The sequence below is a fragment of the Gadus morhua genome, chromosome 12, assembly GCF_902167405.1.
Source record: "Gadus morhua chromosome 12, gadMor3.0, whole genome shotgun sequence".
Lineage (NCBI taxonomy): Eukaryota > Metazoa > Chordata > Actinopteri > Gadiformes > Gadidae > Gadus > Gadus morhua.
Window position 1 is genome coordinate 12648043 of NC_044059.1, and position 21474 is coordinate 12669516.

The 21474-nt window shown below is 50.0% G+C and overlaps 1 protein-coding gene and 1 non-coding gene across 3 annotated transcripts in view; both read left to right on the forward strand.

The window, feature by feature from the left end:
• The window catches only part of hdlbpa (high density lipoprotein binding protein a), a 22429-nt gene extending 2655 nt beyond the window's left edge, over window positions 1-19774 (forward strand). The window contains exons 3-28 of one of the 2 annotated variants that reach the window (XM_030372276.1): window positions 1348-1462; window positions 2524-2681; window positions 3758-3973; window positions 5021-5227; window positions 5712-5927; window positions 6148-6354; window positions 7179-7286; window positions 7706-7810; window positions 8154-8232; window positions 8804-8943; window positions 9642-9746; window positions 10015-10128; window positions 10374-10460; window positions 10549-10680; window positions 11005-11223; window positions 11774-11995; window positions 12513-12731; window positions 13537-13675; window positions 14375-14556; window positions 15030-15134; window positions 15263-15397; window positions 15625-15768; window positions 16405-16584; window positions 16959-17075; window positions 17367-17510; window positions 18258-19774. In XM_030372276.1, the coding sequence (XP_030228136.1) occupies window positions 1384-1462; window positions 2524-2681; window positions 3758-3973; window positions 5021-5227; window positions 5712-5927; window positions 6148-6354; window positions 7179-7286; window positions 7706-7810; window positions 8154-8232; window positions 8804-8943; window positions 9642-9746; window positions 10015-10128; window positions 10374-10460; window positions 10549-10680; window positions 11005-11223; window positions 11774-11995; window positions 12513-12731; window positions 13537-13675; window positions 14375-14556; window positions 15030-15134; window positions 15263-15397; window positions 15625-15768; window positions 16405-16584; window positions 16959-17075; window positions 17367-17510; window positions 18258-18347 (3849 nt within the window). In that variant the 5' untranslated portion in view covers window positions 1348-1383 and the 3' untranslated portion in view covers window positions 18348-19774. The remainder of the gene's footprint in view (window positions 1-1347; window positions 1463-2523; window positions 2682-3757; window positions 3974-5020; window positions 5228-5711; window positions 5928-6147; window positions 6355-7178; window positions 7287-7705; window positions 7811-8153; window positions 8233-8803; window positions 8944-9641; window positions 9747-10014; window positions 10129-10373; window positions 10461-10548; window positions 10681-11004; window positions 11224-11773; window positions 11996-12512; window positions 12732-13536; window positions 13676-14374; window positions 14557-15029; window positions 15135-15262; window positions 15398-15624; window positions 15769-16404; window positions 16585-16958; window positions 17076-17366; window positions 17511-18257) is intronic. The other variant, XM_030372277.1, reaches the window with a different exon arrangement.
• Window positions 8324-8457, forward strand: LOC115556457 (small nucleolar RNA SNORA47). The gene has a single exon (XR_003979034.1). It is a non-coding gene; the product is annotated as a small nucleolar RNA SNORA47 (small nucleolar RNA).
• Window positions 19775-21474: the final 1700 nt, after the last annotated feature.

Genomic DNA, 21474 nt, shown 5'->3' on the forward strand with positions numbered 1-21474 from the left:
AGTAGGGACCCTGTGGTTATCTTACTATTCCAAGCGACTTGTAACCAGGTTGTAGAAGGAGATGGTAGTTGAGACTATTTTACGTCTCCTTGAGATTCGAATTGGCCGACTATTCTAAATAAATATACGTGTTCTAGGGTGTGTGAAATCGACCCGCTGTATCCATCTGGGTGGGGGGGGTAGGCATTCTTAAGGACTTTAGAGTCACAGGGTGTACAATTTTTAAGTAGGTCGTAGCTTAAAATGACCTTGCCATTTCTGTAGTTGATGCTGAATGATAAGAGATTTCAATAAAATCAGGTCCTATAACTGATATATCCTACAGATACTAGATGCAGGCGAGTCCGTACCTCTTTGTTTACAAGAATCTTAATCCGGCGACTCCCCTAACCCTCTCATTCCCGCCCCCAGCCAGCTGAGCCACGCTGGCTCGCCCCCCACAGCAGCGCCCAGTTAAAGGGGTACAACACTGTAATTAACCTTTTGGAATTCAGAAGTCTCCCGCAATCTCATTACGAGGGGTTCAAGCTCACACATTGCAGCTTTTACTCCTACTAGTTATACAGTCGTTCGGGGTGGGGGTATTCATTCATTCATCATGGATGAATGAGGTCTATTGACTGAACATGGATTCACTCAGGCCTCGCATAAACTATTGAACCACGGGTCAGAGTGACCTTGGGATTATCTAATCAGCCTAACTCTCAAGGCTGCAGGTTGACCTGTATTGATAAGCCTGTGTACGGGTGGGCGGCTTTCCACAGAGAACCACCAGAGACCTGTGGGGAGAAGCCAGGTAATGGAAGGGTAGTACTAGTAGAAGTAGCAGTGGGCACACCCATTTGTATCGCCATTTTAGAAGGATTTGATGAGGTCTTGCAGTGGTCCATGCTAGAAGTATCAGCACTCCTATGAAAACGTGGCTTAGAGCACGCTGATGTCGGTGGTAATGGACTCCACAATGCCGACATGTGAGCCGGATCGTCTAGTCTAGTGGTTGGTGTGCTTGACCCTCAGGCCAAAGGTTCCGGGTTAGATTTCTGATGTCCGCAGTTAAGCAGTGACCATCTTGGATCAAGGGTTCTGGCTCCCAACGTCGTGATGCATCTGAAATCAAGGCAATAGACTTTGGAAAGAGGGTGTGACGTTGAGTAGCGTAACGATGAACTCAAACTATATACCAAGTAGAGCTGATGTGCATAACGGCAATACAATGCACTTAACCACGCAACAAGAACAATGTGTGCTATCAGAAGGACATTACTGAATCACTGATGTATTTTAGAGGCGGAATTAAAATCCCACGTCTGTACCCGTTGGTCTAATGTTGTTGTTGTGTTTCTGCAGGGCACCCTCGGACTCTGTGTTGACGCGATATTCACCATGAGCTCAGTCGCTGTACTCACCCAGGAGCGCTTCAACGAGCACCGCAGCGGCCTGCTGACGGAGCAGAGCGGCGGAGGTCAGTGTCTGCTCCCACACCCCCCTCGTCCCCCCCTCCGTCTTCATTTAAATAACGCATACAAACCTCATTCCACCACAATTTATTTAAATAACACATCCCTCCTAAGGCCACCTAACTTAATTTAAATAACGCATCCAAACCTCATTCCACCGAACTTTATTTAACTAACACAAAGGGGGCGGGCCTCCCGGTCCAGGGGGCGGGCCTCCCGGTCCAGGGGGCGGGCCTCCCGGTCCAGGGGGCGGGGCTCCCGGTCCAGGGGGCGGGGCTCCCGGTCCAGGGGGCGGGGCTTCTCCAATGGCTCCCTTCCGGGTTCCTTGAACAACCTACATTTTGACCTGAACTCGAATTTGGAATACTCTCTTAATCCTGCTGGGATTTAAAATTGTATATAAATCTAAAACACACTGCAGGTCTCTTCCAGACAGACTGCACTTAGATCCAGCACTCCCCCTCTCCGAGCACCCTACAGCCTCTCTCCTCAGTCGCCCACGCACGCTCACTTCCCCACACACGATGATGTGGTGAACCCCGACCTCTGACGCGGCTACGGTTGTCGCTCAAGGACGCTTCGGGGGGGGGGGGGGGGGGGGGGGGGGGGGGAGAGAGAGAGAGAGAGAGAGAGAGAGAGAGAGAGAGAGAGAGAGAGAGAGAGAGAGAGAGAGAGAGAGAGAGAGAGAGAGAGAGAGAGAGAGAGAGAGAGAGAGAGAGAGAGAGAGAGAGAGAGAGAGAGAGAGAGAGAGAGAGAGAGAGAGAGAGAGAGAGAGAGAGAGAGACGCCAGACAACCTGCCGTTGCACTGGTGTCGCGGCCTCGTCACCTTGTTGTGCACAGAGCTCTCCTGCCTGAGTTGCCTAGCAGCCTGAGGAGCTGTATAACTACCTGGGTCGCCTAGCAGCAGGAGGAGCCAGAGCCTCCTCATCTCCATCGTTGTGCACTGAGCTCTGCTCCTGGGTCGCCTAGCAGCAGGTGGAGCTAGCTCTGCTCCTGTGTTTAACTTAGCGGTGCCAGGACCTCCATCCTCGTCGTTGTTTACTGAGCTCTCCTGTTTTTGCCCAGCTGCAGGAGGAGCCAGCGGAGAGGAGGAGGCTCTCCCCACCTACAAGGATGCCTTCCCCCCGCTGCCCGAGAAGGCGGCCTCCCCCGAAGGCACCCAGGAGACCGCCAACGCCTGGACCTCCAAGCTCCGCCCCCTCAAGTCGTCCGTCATCACCCAGGTAGGCGGTGGTTTGAAGTCGTAGCTGTTTAGTTAACCAAAGGGATGCACCTGAGGCTGAGCACAGCGGAACGCTACATTAAGTATTGCAGAAGTGGTGGTGCTGCTCAGACCTCGGGTCAGAGAGGGAGCTCAGAGTAGCCATGCAATCAGAAATGAGTGGCGGTAGAAGTATGAACCACATGTTTTCTGAGATCCAACAAGGAACTCTTTGATAAGCTAGTACAAGTCTCTAGATTCGCTCCGTTAACATGGAAGCCGTCATGAAACCAATGTGTAGAACTGTTGGAGTGCTCAAGAGCATTAGTAGCCGGGGACCTGGTGCTCAACAGTGCTCTCACTCATGACTCCATCAGTCATGACCAACCCAAGAACTGAGCACGTCTACATTTTTCATTATCGTCTTCGGTTCCATCACACCTGACTGAAATCCTGTCTGACTTGTTGTACTGGACCCGGCCTGGAGGAATACTTCGAAGCACTTGTATGCCTACAACAGAACGCCTTGTTTTTTGCCGTGTACTGGCCTGTTTTTACTCTATCATCTTTACATATCAACCCACACGTTCCCATTTACATTTAGCAGACGCTTCTAGCAGATCTAAAGCGACTTACAATGAGTACATTTGTCAGAAGAAAGAGATTCATTATATCGCTGTCAGTACAGTAAGGATGTTCATAGAACCAAGTACTAACAATCACTAGGTTAACCCATTCCCTGTATAAAACAAAGATAGCTAGGGTAAGATGCTACACAATTCTAAGTTCTATTTTCTTTTTTTAAGTGCGAGGACGTGCAACATACATTAAGCCCGCATTCACACTAACTCCGTCCGTCGACAGATCTCATTGACTTTGCATGCGGCGCCCAGTCAGATCGCGTTACGCAAATATACGCGCTCTCCAATGAAATCTCCTTTGTAATACAACCCGGGAAAACGCATGGATACGTCAAAAAGCCCACATCTGTCGACGGACGCATGTATTGTGTACGAGGCATCGAGGGGAAAAAAATGAGTCTAGGTGAGCTCTGAACGTGCGTGTATCTTACGGATGTTGTCTCCTGCTCCCCACCAGGTGTTCCACGTGCCCCTTGAGGAGCGCAAGTACAAGGACATGAACCAGTTCGGGGAGGGGGACCAGGCCAAGGTGTGCGTGGACATCATGCACAAGACTGGCGCCCACCTGGAGCTGTCCATGGCCAAGGACCAGGGCCTGTCCATCATGGTGTCCGGGAAGCTGGACGCCGTCATGAAGGCCCGCAAGGAGATCGTGTCCCGACTGCAGACTCAGGTCAGTGCCCCTTCCTTACTGATCTCTGGTTGTCCCCGTGGGTCAGTTGATTGGCTCCCATCATCCATCTATCATTGACCCTGTAATTGAGGTGATTGGCCTGTTATTCTACTCCTATTGGCCTACACCTGATTGGCCCTTTAGGTCAGTTGATTTGCTCTTTATTGTATTGTAGTTTGTTTGAAATTACAGGGACATCACTTTTTTCCATGCTGCCATACTCCCTCACTAAGAGTGTGAACTCCTGGAAAACCATTAGACGATCTTTGTAGAAAACATCCTTGGTTATAAGTCCTCCTTGTGTTGATATGAGTCCATCTCAAACGGAGGGGTTGGTGAGGCCATAATGGGGTCTCTAATGCAGTTGTATGCTTGCCTAGCCCGTAGATTGGCCACGATAAGGATTTTAATAATGCCATTAAAGTCTTATCCTATAACTGATGTATCATACAGATAAAGAGTGCTGGCCAGCCGGTACCTCCTTCTTTGTTGACATAATATTACCGTCGACACTCCCTGAACCCCTCCCACCGACCGTATGCTAGTTGGCTTCAGTCGCACAGCCTGTTGGAGTGGACAGATCACTTTCATTTATTTTTAATTCTGAATATCCTTCCAACTGGAAGTGGCTCCATCTAACACATGGCTGTGTACTGGCATCTCAGCCGGGCTCCGTCTAACGCGTTGCTCTGTCACCGGCTCTATCTAACGCGTTGCTCTGCATCACGGGCTCCGTCTAACGCGTTGCTCTGCATCACGGGCTCCGTCTCACGCGTTGCTCTGCATCACGGGCTCCGTCTAACGCGTTGCTCTGTCTCCGGCTCTATCTAACGCGTTGCTCTGCATCACGGGCTCCGTCTAACGCGTTGCTCTGTCTCCGGCTCTATCTAACGCGTTGCTCTGCATCACGGGCTCCGTCTAACGCGTTGCTCTGCATCACGGGCTCCGTCTCACGCGTTGCTCTGCATCACGGGCTCCGTCTAACGCGTTGCACTGCATCACGGGCTCCGTCTCATGCGTTGCCCTGTGTCCCCTTCTCCCCGGCAGGCGTCCTCCACCGTGGCCATCCCCAAGGAACACCATCGCTACGTCATCGGGAAGAGTGGGGAGAAGCTCCAGGAACTCGAGCTCCGGACCGCCACCAAGATCCAGATCCCGCGTCCCGACGACCTCAGCAACCAGATCAAGATCTCTGGCACCAAGGAGGGCTTGGAGAAGGCCAAGCACGAGATCCTGCTGATCTCCGCTGAGCAGGTAGCGCGCCCCTGCAGACTCTGTGTTCAGTTAGATGAGTTTGATATGAAGGGCGGCTGGACAGCGCTGTGTCCAGCGGCTGGGCGTTCAATGGATTCAAAATGAAACTAAAGGTTTTGGTTTACTTTGGAGTTCATAATATCTCATGACTAAAGCAGTGTGACATGGTAACTGGTCCTTGCTTTTTAATGATAACTCCCTCACAGTGTGTGATACCGTGCTAAAGGACTGCAATACATTATAGAGTTGTCTGACTGGCGAAGGAAGGAGACACTTTGTACTTCCTGCGCCCCCGGTGAGATGGCGAATACTAATTCAGATCAAACCCGGCCTCTGCAGACCTTCCTGCTTGTGTGCGACGGCGTTTGTGTCCCGGTCAGGGCGTGTGCTTGAGGGCCACCCAAAGGTTCAGGGTTCAATCCCCTTGCCCCACCTCCTCACCCCTTCACCGACGCGTGTCTTCCCCCCCCCCCCCCCCCTGCAGGACAAGCGTGCGGTGGAGAGGGTGAGCATCGACAAGGTGTACCACCCCTTCATCACCGGTGCCTCCAACAAGCTGGTCCTGGAGATGATGGCTGAGACGGGCGCGCGCATCAACGTGCCGCCGCCCAGCGTCAACAAGACGGAGATCGTCATCACCGGGGAGAAGGAGCAGGTGGCCCTCGCCGTGGCCATGATCAAGAAGGTCCACGAGGAGAAGGTACGTAGCGCGGCTCGGTTAGCGTGTAGCATAACCATTCTAGGCTATGGTGTAGCGTAGTTTTAACACTGGCGTCGAATGTGGTGCACGCTGTATGTGAAACCTATTTCTGGTGGAGTTGGCGACTCTGGTCGTTCTTATTTAAACGTTTTGTCTGTGAAAGTACCTTTTTCAAGCGACGAGGTTCAAATGCAGTTCTTGCCGTCGCTGTCCCTTGCAGAAGAAGAACACCACCACCATCGCCGTGGAGGTGAAGAAGTCTCAGCACAAGTACGTGATCGGGCCCAAGGGGAACACCCTGCAGGAGATCCTGGAGAAGACGGGCGTGTCGGTGGAGATCCCTCCGTCCGACAGCGCCCTGGAGACCGTGATCCTGCGCGGGGAGCCCGACCGCCTGGGACAGGCCCTCACGGAGGTCTACGCCAAGGTAGGGGCCCAGGGGGGTACAGGGGGAGAGGGGGGGGGGGGGGGTCGGGGCCTCACGGCGGTCTAGACCAAGGTAGAGGACCAGGGGAACGGGGGGGGCACTGGGGGAGGGTGGTGGGTCTCTGACCAGGGGGAGCGGGGCTGGTGGCTCTGGGCCCGGGCCCAGGTGGGTGGGTTGGGTTCTGAATGTAGGGGAACTGTCTACCTTGCGACCTTCTGGGTTCCAAGCCCTAGTCGGCCGGTGGAAGGGTTCCCTGTGGTGTTGGTTCCCTGTGGTGTCGGTTCCCTGTGGTGTCGGTTCCCTGTGGTGTCGGTTCCCTGTGGTGTCGGTTCCCTGTGGTGTTGGTTCTGAACCTACAGGATGATGTGTTGACGGCCCTACTCATTCCATTCAGAAAGCTTTTTTCTGTCACAATGGTGACACAATATTCTTTGACGTGGCTCGCATCAAAACAGAAATCTGCCCACTGCAGATCTTCATAACGTTAGAGCAAACTGCAGTGTGTTCAAATTTAGAATCACTTGTGCGTTTTCTTTCAGTGGAAAAAGTAGTTAAATTTGACCAGATATGTGGAAAATACTTGGCTTAGGACATTTGAATTAGGTAATTACCAAAACGAGTAACCAAACACAGAAAATCTAAGAGATTCTGTTCTATTTGGTCACACTGGTGACCTCATTATTTACCTTATTTGGGCGTGTGACATCGATGCGGTCCGTCTGGTTTGGCTAGTCATCCCCGTGTTCCATGGCGGCCCCGCCCAGAGGTGGGCGCCGCGCTTTGTTTATGTAAACCCACCCTCCGCCCCCCTCCTGTCCCCTCAGGCCAACAGCTACAGCGTGTCCACTGTGTCCGCTCCCTCCTGGCTCCACCGCTTCATCATCGGCAAGAAGGGGCAGAACCTGGCCAAGATCACCCAGCAGATGCCCAAGGTAGGGTTGCTCCCGTATGGAGGAAATCAGGGTTTTAGGCATTATTGAAATCATGAGTTTTCAAATTATTATTTTTGAGTTTGAAAACATGAAGCTATATTCAGCATTTCTCTCCAAAAAACACAGAACTTTCAAAATGTCACCTTTTTTTTTTTTTAAATAAAAGAATATCCAAAATGTTGAAAATGTACACGTATGTATCCAGCTGTTCTATAATTTCTATAAAACATTTAATGAATGAAATAAATATTCAACTAGATTACATTAGTTTGGTGATCGTTTGACACTAAAATCGAAATCACGATCAACACTCCATTCCTCGCCTAGCCCAAGGTCTGAGGAGCGGATCTACAGAAGAGCAGTCTGGTTCGTTGATGAACCTGAGTGTTAACAAGCGGTTCTTCTTCCACCTCCTCCAGGTGCACATCGAGTTCACGGAGGGAGAGGACAGGATCACTCTCGAAGGCCCCACCAAAGACCTGCAGATGGTGCAGCTGGAGATCGAAGCCATGGTCCTTGATCTGGTAAGAGGCGCCACTCTTAAAGCCAAGAAGTCCCCAAAGGCCTTCATGAGTTCTGTGTAAAAAAAATAAAATAATGCATTCGTTTTATATAGCGCTTTTCTATGTACTCAAAAAAAAATCATTGAATAAGATTTATTTATATTGTCTTGCATTCATGTTTTTTTTTTTTTTAGAGGGACTTTCATGCATTTCCATTTCCTGTTTCTTGAGCAATTACCCTAAACCCTGTCCCCGGGGATTATTAGAGGCACCTGAATTCCGACGTGCTGTGGACTTTCATTCCACTGAGTAGCAGCTCTTAACGTCGAGTGAACTTACGACCCGTCACTCTCCTCTTCTCCAGGGGAACCGTATGGATTACACCGAGATTAGCGTGGATCCCAAGTTCCACCGACACTTGATCGGCAAAGGAGGAGCCAACAGTGAGTAGTGTTGGAGCACGGCCGGGCTGGGAGGGGACAATGCAGTCGCTCTTCATTCCTCTGTTGTAGCTGTCGTTGCTGAATAATATGAAGGAGGCCTGAGAAGGTTAGGCAGCTTGTGCCGCGCTGTAATAACTGGTTTATACCTCCGAGAGGAAGCAACGAAACACAACGTGGTGGCTCTGGAACCCCACAGGGCTGCCGGATGCTTGTGTTTGACATTGAGTTCAGTCACTCTAGTCCTCCATCAGAAATCAAGGATCATTAACAGAATTGGTTTAAAGACTTCACTGGTAGAGCATATACGTCTCCCCATGATGTCCGCACCAAGTATGCCTGAGGAGAAACGCCACTGCGACTACTTGGCTCAAAACTATTCCTGCATCATAAAGCTGAAGAAAAGGCTTTCATTTCGATATTTACCCTTTCATTTATATTTTTTCAACATCAGAATAAAAATAATGTAAAGAAGGAAAGTGTTTCCGTCAGACGGGATGTATCCGCCACTCATAGCCGGGCGGCGCTCAAACCGCCGGTCTCCCTCCTCATCGCTGCGTTTGTCGTTGTCCAGTCAACCGCATCAAGGAGCTGCACAAGGTGACGGTCCGCATCCCCCCCGACAACGAGAAGAGCACCCTGATCCGCATCGAGGGGGACCCCCAGGGGGTTCAGGACGCCCGGAAGGAGCTGCTGGAGCTGGCGTCACGCATGGTCAGTACGGCCGGACCCTCGAGCCCCCGCTGGCCTGGTCTGAGTACGCCCATCTAGTTCAATAAGGAGGGCATAAGGTCCTTAACTCTCTGTAATGTTAGCGTTTACTTTAGCCGTGTCTAGGGCTGGGTAAGAAAATAGATTTAATCGATTTTGGATCGATGTCATTAAAAGTTTGCAATATCGAATTCATATGGCATGAGATCGATTTTATATTTTTTAGTTTTGTTACCATTATCTTTGCACTTTAATGAACAATGCCTTGATGCAATTTGCAGTGACGGAATGTTGAAGTTCGCAATTCCTTTCTAATTTGAAAATTGCACTTTTGATACTTGAGACAGTTTTGTTTACAGCTCAAGTTTAAACTGTCCAATTTACAAGGTTTCATTTAAAAACCTGTAGTTTAAGATGAAGAGAAAAAATAAAGTACATTTGTATTTTGTGACACAGTTGAGCCATTTTCATTATTTAAGAGCAGATTGAATCGAATCGTGATTAATTGATTCAGGACCTTTATGAATCGAATTGATTTAGGAAATTAGCCTCGATACCCAGCCCTAGTCTTGACGTTAACGGTATTAGGGGAAACCTCATGGCCATCTTGGATCCGAACCCTTCTGTGTTCAGAGGGCACTGAGCGGTTCACTGAGCGGTTCACTGAGCGGTTCACTGAGGGGTTCTTGTGTCTCTTGCAGGAGAACGAGCGCACCAAGGACCTGATCATTGAGCAGCGGTTCCACAGAGCCATCATCGGCCAGAAGGGGGAGAAGATCAAAGAAGTTCGTGACAAATTCCCAGAGGTAAGATCAACCGAAAACAGTGTCCTGATAGCTTTGTGTATGATGGTGTTGTTGTCGTTGGGATCCTCAACTCTCAGCTGACCAGTACTTGGCTCGGTCCCCAGCGTCCGCAGTCTACCTGCAGAGTTCCCCTACTTCACCTGTATGTGAACTCACTGCCTCTTTGGATAAAAACACGTTTTTATAAATACTGACCGTTTATTTGTATCTGCTTGGTCCCATTTTGTGACTGTCTATCCCCGTGGGCTGTAACTGTCCGTCCCCTCAGGTCATCATCAACTTCCCCGACCCTGCCCAGAAGAGCAACATCGTTCAGCTGCGCGGGCCGCACACGGAGGTGGAGAAATGCTTCAAGTTCATGCAGAAGGTGGTGGCTGAAATGGTACGCTCCGTTTGGAATACTTGGTATTTATCATTTATATAAAAAATTATACAGGGATCCAAGACAATATGTCAACACTAGCCATGGCCAATAAATGCTATGCTAGTACATGCTAATCAATGCTATACTGTTGGGCCATAGTCAAGCCAAGGCTATGCTAACAACCGGAGCTAGCCAGGGCTTTGTTAAAGTGGTGCTTGGTAGAGCTGTGACTCATGTCTCCTCCCCCCTTGTGGTTCTGCCAGGTGGAGAACGGCTACACCCTCCTGGTCCCCATCTTCAAGCAGTTCCACAAGAACATCATCGGAAAGGGAGGAGCCAACATCAAGAAGGTGAGGAACCAAAGATGGGCTCAACTTCCCCCTCCTGCATTCTACATGTTTTGAGGCTGACTAGAGCTGTTCGTCTCATCTCCTTTAGATCCGTGAGGAAACTAACACCAAAATCGACCTGCCTGCCGAGAACAGCAACTCTGAGATGATCGTCATCACCGGCAAGAGACCTGCCTGTGAAGCCGCAAGAACCCGCATCCTGGCAATCCAGAAAGAGCTGGTGAGTGAGGACGATGATGAGGATGATGGTGGTGGTATTGGTGATCCTCTTATCCTAGCTATCCTTGTTGTGTACGGGGAATGGGTTAACCTAGTGATTGTTAGTGCTTGGAACTTGTTACTATGAACATCCTTACTGTACCGATATATTGTTGTCTCTCTTCCTTCTGACAAATGTACTTATTGTAACTTGCTTTGGGTAAAAGCGTCTGCTGAATGTTAATGTAAACGGTGATGCTGTGTTGAATAATTCAGACCCGAGAGTGGACTGACCGGCCCAACGACCGTCTCTCTAACCTCCCTCTCTCCCCTCGGCGTCCTCCAGGCCAACATCACGGAGCTGGAGGTGTCCATCCCCTCCAAGCTCCACAACTCCCTGATCGGCTCCAAGGGGCGCTTCGTGCGCTCCATCATGGAGGAGTGCGGAGGCGTGCACATCCACTTCCCCACCGAGGGCTCGGGCGTCGACAAGGTCACCATCCGCGGGCCGGCTGAGGAGGTGGAGAAGGCCAAGCAGCAGCTGCTGGCCCTGGCCGAGGAGAAGGTGGGTGGGGAGCCCGAGGGGGCGGGCTGGGGTCTCGGACCTGGCTCCGTACTGTTGGGATAAGGGGGCACTAGACGGCACGTGACCGCTTCCATCTGACTTGAGAGCTCACCGTGCTCCTGAAAATAAATAATGTGACGGGTCCAATATATCAGACTAGGTCTGCAACACGAGTCACAAAAGTACACCAATATTCCCTGTTGAGCTTCTATGTACTCGTAAACACAACGTGTAGAAAATATAGACTAGACTACAGACTGGCTTGAACTGTCCCCGGACGAGGACCCGTCTGTCCCCGGACGAGGACCCGACTGTCCCCGGACGAGGACCCGTCTGTCCCCGGACGAGGACCCGTCTGTCCCCGGACGTTGTCTCCTCCTAGCAAATCTGTCTGACCCCTGTTGATGATGACCCTTCTGTCCCCTGTTGATGAGGACCCGTCTGTCCCCTGTTGATGACCCGTCTGTCCCCTGTTGACGATGACCCGTCTGCCCCTGTTGATGACCCGTCTGTCCCCTGTTGATGATGAACCCACCCTGTCTCCTCCCAGCAAATCAAGAGCCACACGGCGGAGCTGCGCGCCAAGCCGGAGTACCACAAGTTCCTGATCGGGAAGGGCGGCGGGAACATCCGCAAGGTGCGTGACAGCACGGGGGCGCGGATCATCTTCCCCACGGCGGAGGACCAGGACCAGGAGCTCATCACGGTGGTGGGCACGGAGGAGGCTGTGAAGGAGGCCACCAAGGAGCTGGAGGAGCTCATCAGGAGTCTGGTCAGTGCACCACGCCTTTTAGAAGTCCTGTGTGGACTGGTAGCGTTTAACAGATGTCCCACAGATAGTGACTATCTCATATCCAATACGCTTTTCTAGAGGTTTGTGTTCCCGGCTGTACTGTTTAATCTTTTATTTATACGTTAGTTTACTTTCTGTAAATACATTTATCTCGCATTTCGGACATAACCTTGTATATACGACGCTGCATCTCTCCTCCCAGATTTGTCCAGTTTCTTTGTTGTTGCCTGGATCTATGCCTTAACTTAATAAAACGTGTTAATGTGGAAATTCTGCACATAACGACTAAACCACAACAAGAGTGACGCGTTGTTGGGGACGGATCGGTGATGCCTCTTTAACTAAAGGCAACAAAGGATTAAAATAATGTATTTTGTACGAGGCGACCAGGTAAAGGCCTCGTCTGTACTCGTCTCATAACTAGTTTAAACTAGTTATGTGAGGCAGTCTGTGCTGCAGAGTGTGACCTGGTTGCCCCCCCCCCCCTCACCCCCAGGACAACGTGGTGGAGGACACCATGAGCGTGGACCCCAAGCACCACCGCTACTTCGTGGCGCGCCGCGGCCAGGTGCTGCGCGACATCGCCGACGAGTACGGCGGTGTGATGGTCAGCTTCCCCCGCACGGGCTCCCAGAGCGAGAAGGTCACGCTGAAGGGCGCCAAGGACTGCGTGGAGGCGGCCAAGAAGCGCATGCAGGAGATCATCGAGGACCTGGTGAGTGGGCGGCGGGCGGCGCCGTCTAAACACAGCCCGGTTGTTACCGTAGCTCTGCCCAAGGCTTCTGACTCTCTCGTCGACGGGCGTGCAGGTCAAGGCTCTCCAGTCGCGTTGTTCCCATACCGGTATCAGAAATTCCTCCGATGGTGCCTAAAAGGCCGTATTGGTTATCGGGGAGTACGCAAGTCTATGTGCTGAGACCATCACATGGCTCATGTCACGACACGATGGTTCATTTACAACCGATGCCTAGAACATCACAAACAGTGCAGTGTTATGCTGCATTCGTTTATTGTCGGAGGTGCAGTCGAAATGGGACCTGCGTTATCGCCGACCTTCGTGTGTTCGAGCCACCAAGTCGGACAAACATGGATGCTCATGCAAATGTATTGTAAATGATCCAGTTCTAAATTAATTGTCGACGGTAAGTGAACCGACTGCACATTGTTGTCATCGCAAGAGAACCCTTCAATTAGAATTAAGTTTCAAGTATAATTAGTAGTAACAATGCTAGATAGTGTATCGGTAGACACTCTATCGGCCGATACTCTAGTTCAGGTATCGGGAAGGAAGAAAATGCAATCGGATAATCTCTACTCTGGTGACCATAGCGACGGGGTTTATGTCTCCCCTGATAAGATGCAAATGCAACACGGCGCTGTGCTTTACTCAGCCCAGACAGAACTCCAGGGTGACGCTGCATAAAGCACAGCGCCGTAGTGGGAATTAAAACGCGGCGTGAACGCGTTGAGACGCTCCAGGAGGTTCTGAGCGCTCTCTGCCCCGTCTCTCTCTCTCCCAGGACGCCCAGGTGACCATCGAGTGCGTCATCACGCAGCGGTTCCACCGCTCCATCATGGGCCCCAAGGGGTCCCGCATCCAGCAGATCACCAAAGACCACAACGTGCAGATCAAGTTCCCCGACCGCGAGGACCCCAACGGTGAGCCCCCCGCCGGGAAGGACTGTTACAACGATGAAGGACTTTCAGAAGCAGGGACTAAAGAGGACGCAGACCACAGAGCAGCTATAATGTGGATGGGTACAGATAGAAATGCATTGAGCTAAGCATTCAGTAGTTCTCCGAGGTGGAGCGAGATGGTTCTAGGGAATAGAGGAAATGCCATGGTTGGACTAAAAAGGGGTTCCAGACGAATCCCATCACGGAAGCGGTTAGGGTCCTAATGTTGAGCTGAACTCTAAAACGTGTTAATAGATATTATCCGTTGTGTCTGCTGTTTATGAATGTAGGTAATCATCGGATCTTCTTGCATAGGTGATGCAGAATGTACTTCAGAATAGAATATGGTAATGTTAAGTTATCAGGTTGATCTTCTAGTCGTGTTACATTGACATTGAGGGCATTTATCACACTCCGAAGCGATTTACAATAAGTAAATTTGTCAGAAGAATGAGAAACGACAATATATCTCTGTCGGTACAGTGAGGATGTTCATAGAACCAAGTGCCAAGCACTAACAATCTCTAGGTTAACCCATTCCCCGTGCACAACAGAGACGGCTAGGATAAGACGCTACACAATGCTAAGTACTATTTTTAAGTGCCAGTACGTGTGACGGACGATGAGTGCGTACATGAAGCGGTCATGACTCCCCCGCGGTCCTCGGCTCCTCCTCCCCAGCTCCTCCTCCTCCCGCTCCTGCTCCTCCTGCCGAGGCGGTGATCCAGGAGAACGGGGAGGTGCCCGACGGCGAGGTGAAGGTGGAGCCGCCCGTCGTGGACCCGGCCGCGCCCAAGAAGTGTGACGTCATCGTGATCTCCGGCCGCAAGGAGCGCTGCGAGGCCGCCGTGGAGGCGCTGAAGGTGAGAGGTCACCCGCTGTCGTCTGATTGGTTGGGAGGAAGGGGGGCTAGGGACAACCTCCTGGGGTTGGGTTTGGGAGGTCGAAGGGATTCCCGGTTTGTTGTGACGTTGTGAAGAACCAGTACACAAAAGATGTCATTGTCTACTAGTAGTTTAACTTTCATGTGTGCAATGTTGTGTCCAGATAACGATGAAGAGGAATGTTAAAATCTAGCTGCAAGGTAAACCCAATAGTCCCTTAAGTCCTACCTTTTCTTAATGTGCCTCTGGTGATCACCGTGGCACTGCTTTTAAAAGTGACTCATGCGCGTTTATCTGCAGTCCTAAATCAAACTGCCTACCCACCTTCACCTCAATTTACACAATGCGGTTTGTACCGTAGGACCCCTCATTATCAGGTTACCATGGAGATTCATAGCGTGGGAGGTTTTGTGCGTCTGGTATAACGTGTAACTCTATCTCGTGTGTCGCAGGCCTTGGTCCCGGTCACCACCGAGGTAGAAGTGCCTTTCGACCTCCACCGCTACATCATCGGGCAGAAGGGGAGCGGGATCCGCAAGATGATGGACGAGTTCGAGGTTTGTACTCATTCTATCTCAAGACCCCCACAAGCCACCCATAATGAAGACCCATCTGGAGTCCTCATGCAGCACGCCCACGTCTGAAGCCCTGTGATGACGTTGTCTGCGTTGCTTTCTCCCGCCAGGTCAACATTCAAGTGCCTTCTCCGGAGTTGCAGTGTGACATAATCTCCATCACGGGCCTGGCCAATCACCTGGACCGAGCCCGCGAGGGCCTGCTGGAGCGTGTCAAGGAGCTGCAGCTGGAGCAGGAGGACAGGGTGAGTGCAGGCGCCCCCTGCTGGCGGGGAGTAGTAATGACAGTGAGCTTTGTAGTCTGCCTCGCCTCTCTAATAACTTAAAATTCAATCAAATGGAGCTTTTGTTTCCATGATAAGACTAGTCAACTTGACCAGTGTCTAATTGTTTTCCCGGCTTACTCCGGAGGACTTATGGTCTTTTGATATTGAGCTTGAGTTTATTATTTGTGTGTGTGTTGTGTGTTTAGGCTCTCAGGAGCTTCAAGCTGACCATCACTGTGGATCCAAAGTATCACCCCAAGATCATCGGCCGCAAGGGAGCCGTGATCACCACCATCCGAACTGAGCACGACGTCAACATCCAGTTCCCCGAGAAGAACGACGAGAACCTGGTACAGCAACCTGCTTTAGCCTTAGCTTAGCATAGCTTTGTTTATGTAGAACACTTACCTGGTACAGCAACCTGTTTAGCCTTAGCTTAGCATAGCTTTGTTTATATAGAACAAGAACCTGCTATAGACTTAACTTGGCTTAGCTTCTTTAATGTAGAACAATAACCTGGTAAAGCACTGCTATACCCTCTGTATAGGCTAGGGTTGAGCATTTTATTATTTGAACAGGGCGTAGCTTAAAGTACGTAAAGCATTGGGCGTCATTTAACTTTATTCCTATAGCATGGAGCATAACTAGGCTTACTTTCTAAAGAATGGAAATTGATGTGGCTTTATTTCTAGAGAATATCATTATTTAATTTTTTTTAGCCCAAGCTTTTCGATATGAATGTTTCCAATATGATATAAAATGTGTGTATAGATAGGTAGATCATATTCAAAGGCCCATAAATTCAGGTCCATTTCATATCAAGTTTATTGCATACACATATTTACAATGCTTGTGTTTCTGTAGTGCGCCTGACGTCTTCTGCAGAGGTCGTGACCTGTGTGTGTGTGTGTGTGTGTGTGTGTGTGTGTGTGTGTGTGTGTGTGTGTGTGTGTGTGTGTGTGTGTGTGTGTGTTTTATCTGTTCAGGACCAGATCAGCATCATGGGCTATGAGCCCAACGCCATTGCGGCGCGTGACGCGATCAAGGCCCTGGTGGACGAGCTGGAGGAGTTGATCTCAGAGGAGATAACGCTGGACAGCCGCGTCCACGCACGCATCATCGGGGGCCGCGGGAAGGGCATCCGCAAGATCATGGAAGAGTTCAAGGTGAGCGGGGCGGAGAGTAGGGCTGGGCAGAGCTGAGGGTGAAGGGGGGGAGGCTGAGGGACATTTTCTAGAGCCTTCCGACTTGCATCATTTGGGCGGCATGAGGCTAAGGAGCTAGAGCAGTAACCGGAAGGTTGCTAGTTCGATCCCCGGCTCCTCTTAGCCGAGTGTCGTGGCGTCCCTGAACAAGACGCCTCACCCTGACTGCTCCTGACGAGCCGGCTGTCGCCCTGCGTGGCTGACTCCGCCGTCGGTGTGTGAATGTGTGCAGGAATGGGTGAATGCTAGGCAATATTGTGAAGTGCTTTGAGTGGCCACTGGTTAGGAAAGCGCGGTATGAATGCAGTCCGTTTACCAACCGCTGTGTTCCCCAGGTGGACCTGAAGTTCCCCCAGAGCGGGTCCCCCGACCCCAACCTGGTGACGGTGACGGGGCGCCCGGAGCTGGTGGACGAGGCCATCGACCACCTGCTGAACCTGGAGGAGGAATACGTACGTCCCGCCTCTCTCCCGTCTCCTCAGAGCACCCGGCTCTGGGGCGCCTCACTTTGTGTTGGGCGATCTGTTCACCTGACAGCAGGAACGGTTCCTGTTTGTTCAATAATCATTGTTGCATCAATGACGAGTGACTAAACATGGTCTGGGATGTGACCCTCTGCATTAAGCCATGACCAAGTATCAGGACATAAGTAATAATGTTTAATGGCTGATGTAGTCCAGCTCCTCGGTCAGCGCTCCAGCCGCATGCGGCTGCTGCTAACGCTCCGCTGTCCTCTCTTCCAGCTGGGCGACGTGGCGGAGAAGGAGGACAACATGACGTACATGCGGTCCTCCGGCGGCGGCAGTGCGTCGTCCGGGGACGAGCCCCGGGGCCCCTCCAAGGGCTTCGTGGTGCGTGAGGCCCCCTGGACCACCGGCACCGAGAAGGTCAGTCAACGGGGCTAGCTAGCATGAGCTCACAGTGTGGTGGGTGACTAGCATGAGCTAATGTTATAAGGGTTTACTAGCAGGAGATATCGCCATCATGAAGCATAGCATGGGCTAACATTATGGTGGCACTAGCATGAGCTAGTTATAGTTATTAGATGCCATTTATTTTTTTCCTTGTGTCAACTTTGAACTCTCCACCTGTGCTGTGTTACAATATCCATACTATCCGTACTTACTAGCCTTAGTTTGAGTACGTAAGGCGTTCCAATTCAGATCGGGCGAAAATAAGTGTACTGAAAGGACCCGGATGGGGTACTCAAAACGGTCAAATCGCGAAGTGTGGGTCGATGTACACTTTTCGTACTCAACGGCAGCCATCTTAGCTAAGTAGCGGAAGAGGGCGGAGCCAGGCTGAGCCAAAGTCGGCGCATTTTCCACATAGCCTGCTTAAATAGTCATTTCATAGTTTTTATAGTTGCAAGGGGTAAAGGGTTCACCGCTCAAAGCGGGATGTTGATTGCGGGGGAGGAGACGCGGCGGCAGTCGTGATCGTAATTTCCGGTTAGTACGCCACGGAGTATTCGATTTGGAACAACACTGACATCTGAAAATTAGCTCACTTACTGAGTGCGGATAATGTACTACGTTTAAGTGTACTCATGGAAGTATGGATATTGGAACACAGCACTGGTGTTTAAACGGCGGACCCGACTGACCACTTCCTCCTCCACTTCCTGTCTCCAGGCTCCCGACATGAGCAGCTCCGAGGACTTCCCGAGCTTCGGCGCTCCGGTGGCGGCCAAGGCGTCCCCCTGGGGACCCAAGCGCTTCTAACGCCCGGAACGCCCGCTCTCCAAGGAACCGCAAAGAAGTCCAGTCCCCTGACCTCCGGCCCCCCCCCTCTCTCTATCGTCATGGTGACCTGGACTGACCGCTGACCCCCTGACGACCCTCTTCAGTCCAACCCACCTGGTCCGAAGTGCTTTTCCATAAGCTGTAATGACTCTAAGCTCTGTGTCTAATACTGTCAACTGTCCGTAGGAAAGCCATGGTTTAGTCTGTAAACAATCAGCCGCCTATCACTACCTTTTATCTATCTCTAGACCGTGCATTTCATTGTGGTTTCAAAAGTCGTTATATACCAAAATTTTAAGATGAGAGGACAACTTTGGGAATTGACTAACAAAAGAAAACCTAACGGATCCCGAGCTGTCGTTCTTAGTTGCCTTTGCAGGGTGGGGCGGCGGCGGTTTTAAAGTATTTCAACATGGCCGACCCGGTGCGGTCTGTGGCTCCGCCCCCTCCTGCCAATCCCGATGTAGCCGAGTGAATCGTGTCGTTGTCGTCGAGCACAGCTCCTTCCCTACGGTCTCGTTGATCCCTCCGTCTGCTTCTGGGTAGTGTGGTCGAGCAGTGTTGCACATCGTGTGTACCGCCTTATCAAAACACTCAACGTTGACTTTATTTTCCGACGCACGGGCTATCGTTTCGTTGCGACCGCGGCGGAACGGCTCACATCCTCATACTGCCAGATATCGGAGGCTCCGATGGGAACCTCGACTGCAATGAGACCGCACGTCAACAGAACAAACTCCCCCGTTCCCCTCCATCTCCCCCCCCCCCCCCCCCACGCACTATCATGCGTTTTTGTATTTTGCTGAAACATTCAAAATGGTGTCCGTTTACTTTTTAAAAAAACAATCTGATCATGTCCGAGCTAAGTGTAGACCCCTCCCTCCACCAGCCCCCCCCTCCCCCCCTGTACCCCTTCCCCTGTGCCAACGATGTCCCCGTGTGATGTTCCTGTGTGATCTGTGTTTCCACATCCTTGGTATTGGGTCAGTGTCCAGTCCGTTTGTCTTCCGTCTGCTATGCAGTTTTGTTTGAACCTAGCAATGGCCCTCTCTCTATTAGCCTTATCGCTAGAATGATCCGAGCAGGACGGAGTGAGTGCGGACTAGACAGGGGGAGGGGGGTTCACTTTGAAGGCGCACCTGAAACGTCCGCTAAACGTTCCCGTTTGTACAAGCTTTTGGAAACGTCGGGGCCTCCCCTGGTTCAGATTTCGCTGTCGTTCTGAGGATGAGATGTGACTGTGAGCTGCTATTACAAGTATTAACAGCCACCCCATTTTGGCTTTTATCATTCTAGCCCTGAATGAAAGATTATGCAAATAAAAAGTGAACGATTTATGGACGACACTGGAAATGAAATTGTCCAAAAAAATACAATAAAAATTGAAAATCCTTCTTGTGCCCTCAGAACTTTTGTGGTTTGTAATTTGGTCTCTGAACAGGACTTGGAATAATTTAAGAACAATTGGATTTGGTAGATGGGAATTATTTTAATGTGCCAGAAGTCAGTATTTTTTACATTAATCACTTTTCTGCAATGCCTCTTTTTTAGAATAAATCACATATTTGGTAATATAAATTCTCAATATGCTTTTATCCTCCAGTAGATCGTACCAACTAGTAGACTGATTATATATATATACTGGAAGATTATTTAACTGAACGGCACTGAGTGGTAAAGATTCAGCCATTATTTGATCAAATAAATGTTTAGTTTCGTTTGGCCATATCAGCAAATGACTAACGTTAAACCCCGCCCCTCTAAAGTCGTCATTGCTGATCACGTTCACCTGCGTTCGTTTACGCACACAACGGCGGGAAGCTGCCAGGTGGGCGCAGTGAAAAGTCAGAAGCTAGTTGGGATATTGGCATAAGTACAGTTATATATATATAACGTTTTTTGGAGGAACCATCCATTCTACGAAAAGAACGATTTTACTTGGTGAGGATTTGAGGTTACGCCAAATACAACCATGTTTACACTATCCAAGTAATTAAACGGTAAGCCTGCTGAAGGCTAACTAACTAAGCTAATGTTTGTTCGATAAATTCCCCAAAACCTAATTAGAAATGCAGCAGGTGTTTTACAAATGCATTTTGAGTAAATTAATTGTTTGCTATTTTGTCAATTTAATGTGTATGCGTTCAGACTTTGAAACCGTCAAAGTCGGACATCAGTCATAATGCCGTAGGCGGCCATCGTCGGGCGGGAAAAACGTTCTAGAATCTTCGGTATGACGACGCGTTATTTTAGTAATGGAGGCAGTTTCCCAAGTCCCAACTCTGTTGTATGGCTGTTCTGTCCATGAATTCGCTATAGGCCTACATGTGTAATGTGACGCATGAACATGTGAACACATTTACGTCACGTTAAAATCTGTCGTACAACAAATCCCTGTTAACGTTAAATTAGGTTGTTTGACTAAGGTCACTCACATCTTGCTAAAATCATATGTAATACCACTTCAAACAAGATCAGTTTATTCTACCCTCCATTCTTCCTCCTTTCAGGTGTAATTAGATTGATGGATAATCATTACGTGATGTGGAAATGACTCCACTTCTTGGAAGCAAGGCCTACAACTGGTAGACTAACCAAGGAACTCTGAAGTAAGACGAACTCACTGCTGTACTTAAAGGTGTCTGTATAATATGCGTTAACATGTTCATTCTCTTCTCAGGGCTAATGTACTGCTGAGTTCATGTTTAATGTGTTGGCTTCCAAATAAACCACTACTACATCGTTTGACTCATTATTTTATGGCTCCCTGGTTTTGTTATTTGGCTCTTCGTTAATAAATAAATAAACCTCTTCTTCACATCAAACTACATAGTTTGACTGATTCTTTCACGGCACTCTGGATTTGTCGCTTTGCTCTTAGATAGGCTAAATAGAACGTGAGGGTACGCAATCGCATCTAATTGGTGCCAGGTGATGTCATGGTCACAATGACCTCACCTGGCATCAATTTGACCCAATCAGGAGTATGAATTGCTCAATATGTGGTATATTCTCAGAACTGTTGATATTTACGATATATATTGGCAAACCTTTATTGACCTTTAACCTGTATTGAATATTTTCAGTGTCCATGAATTAACTGGTT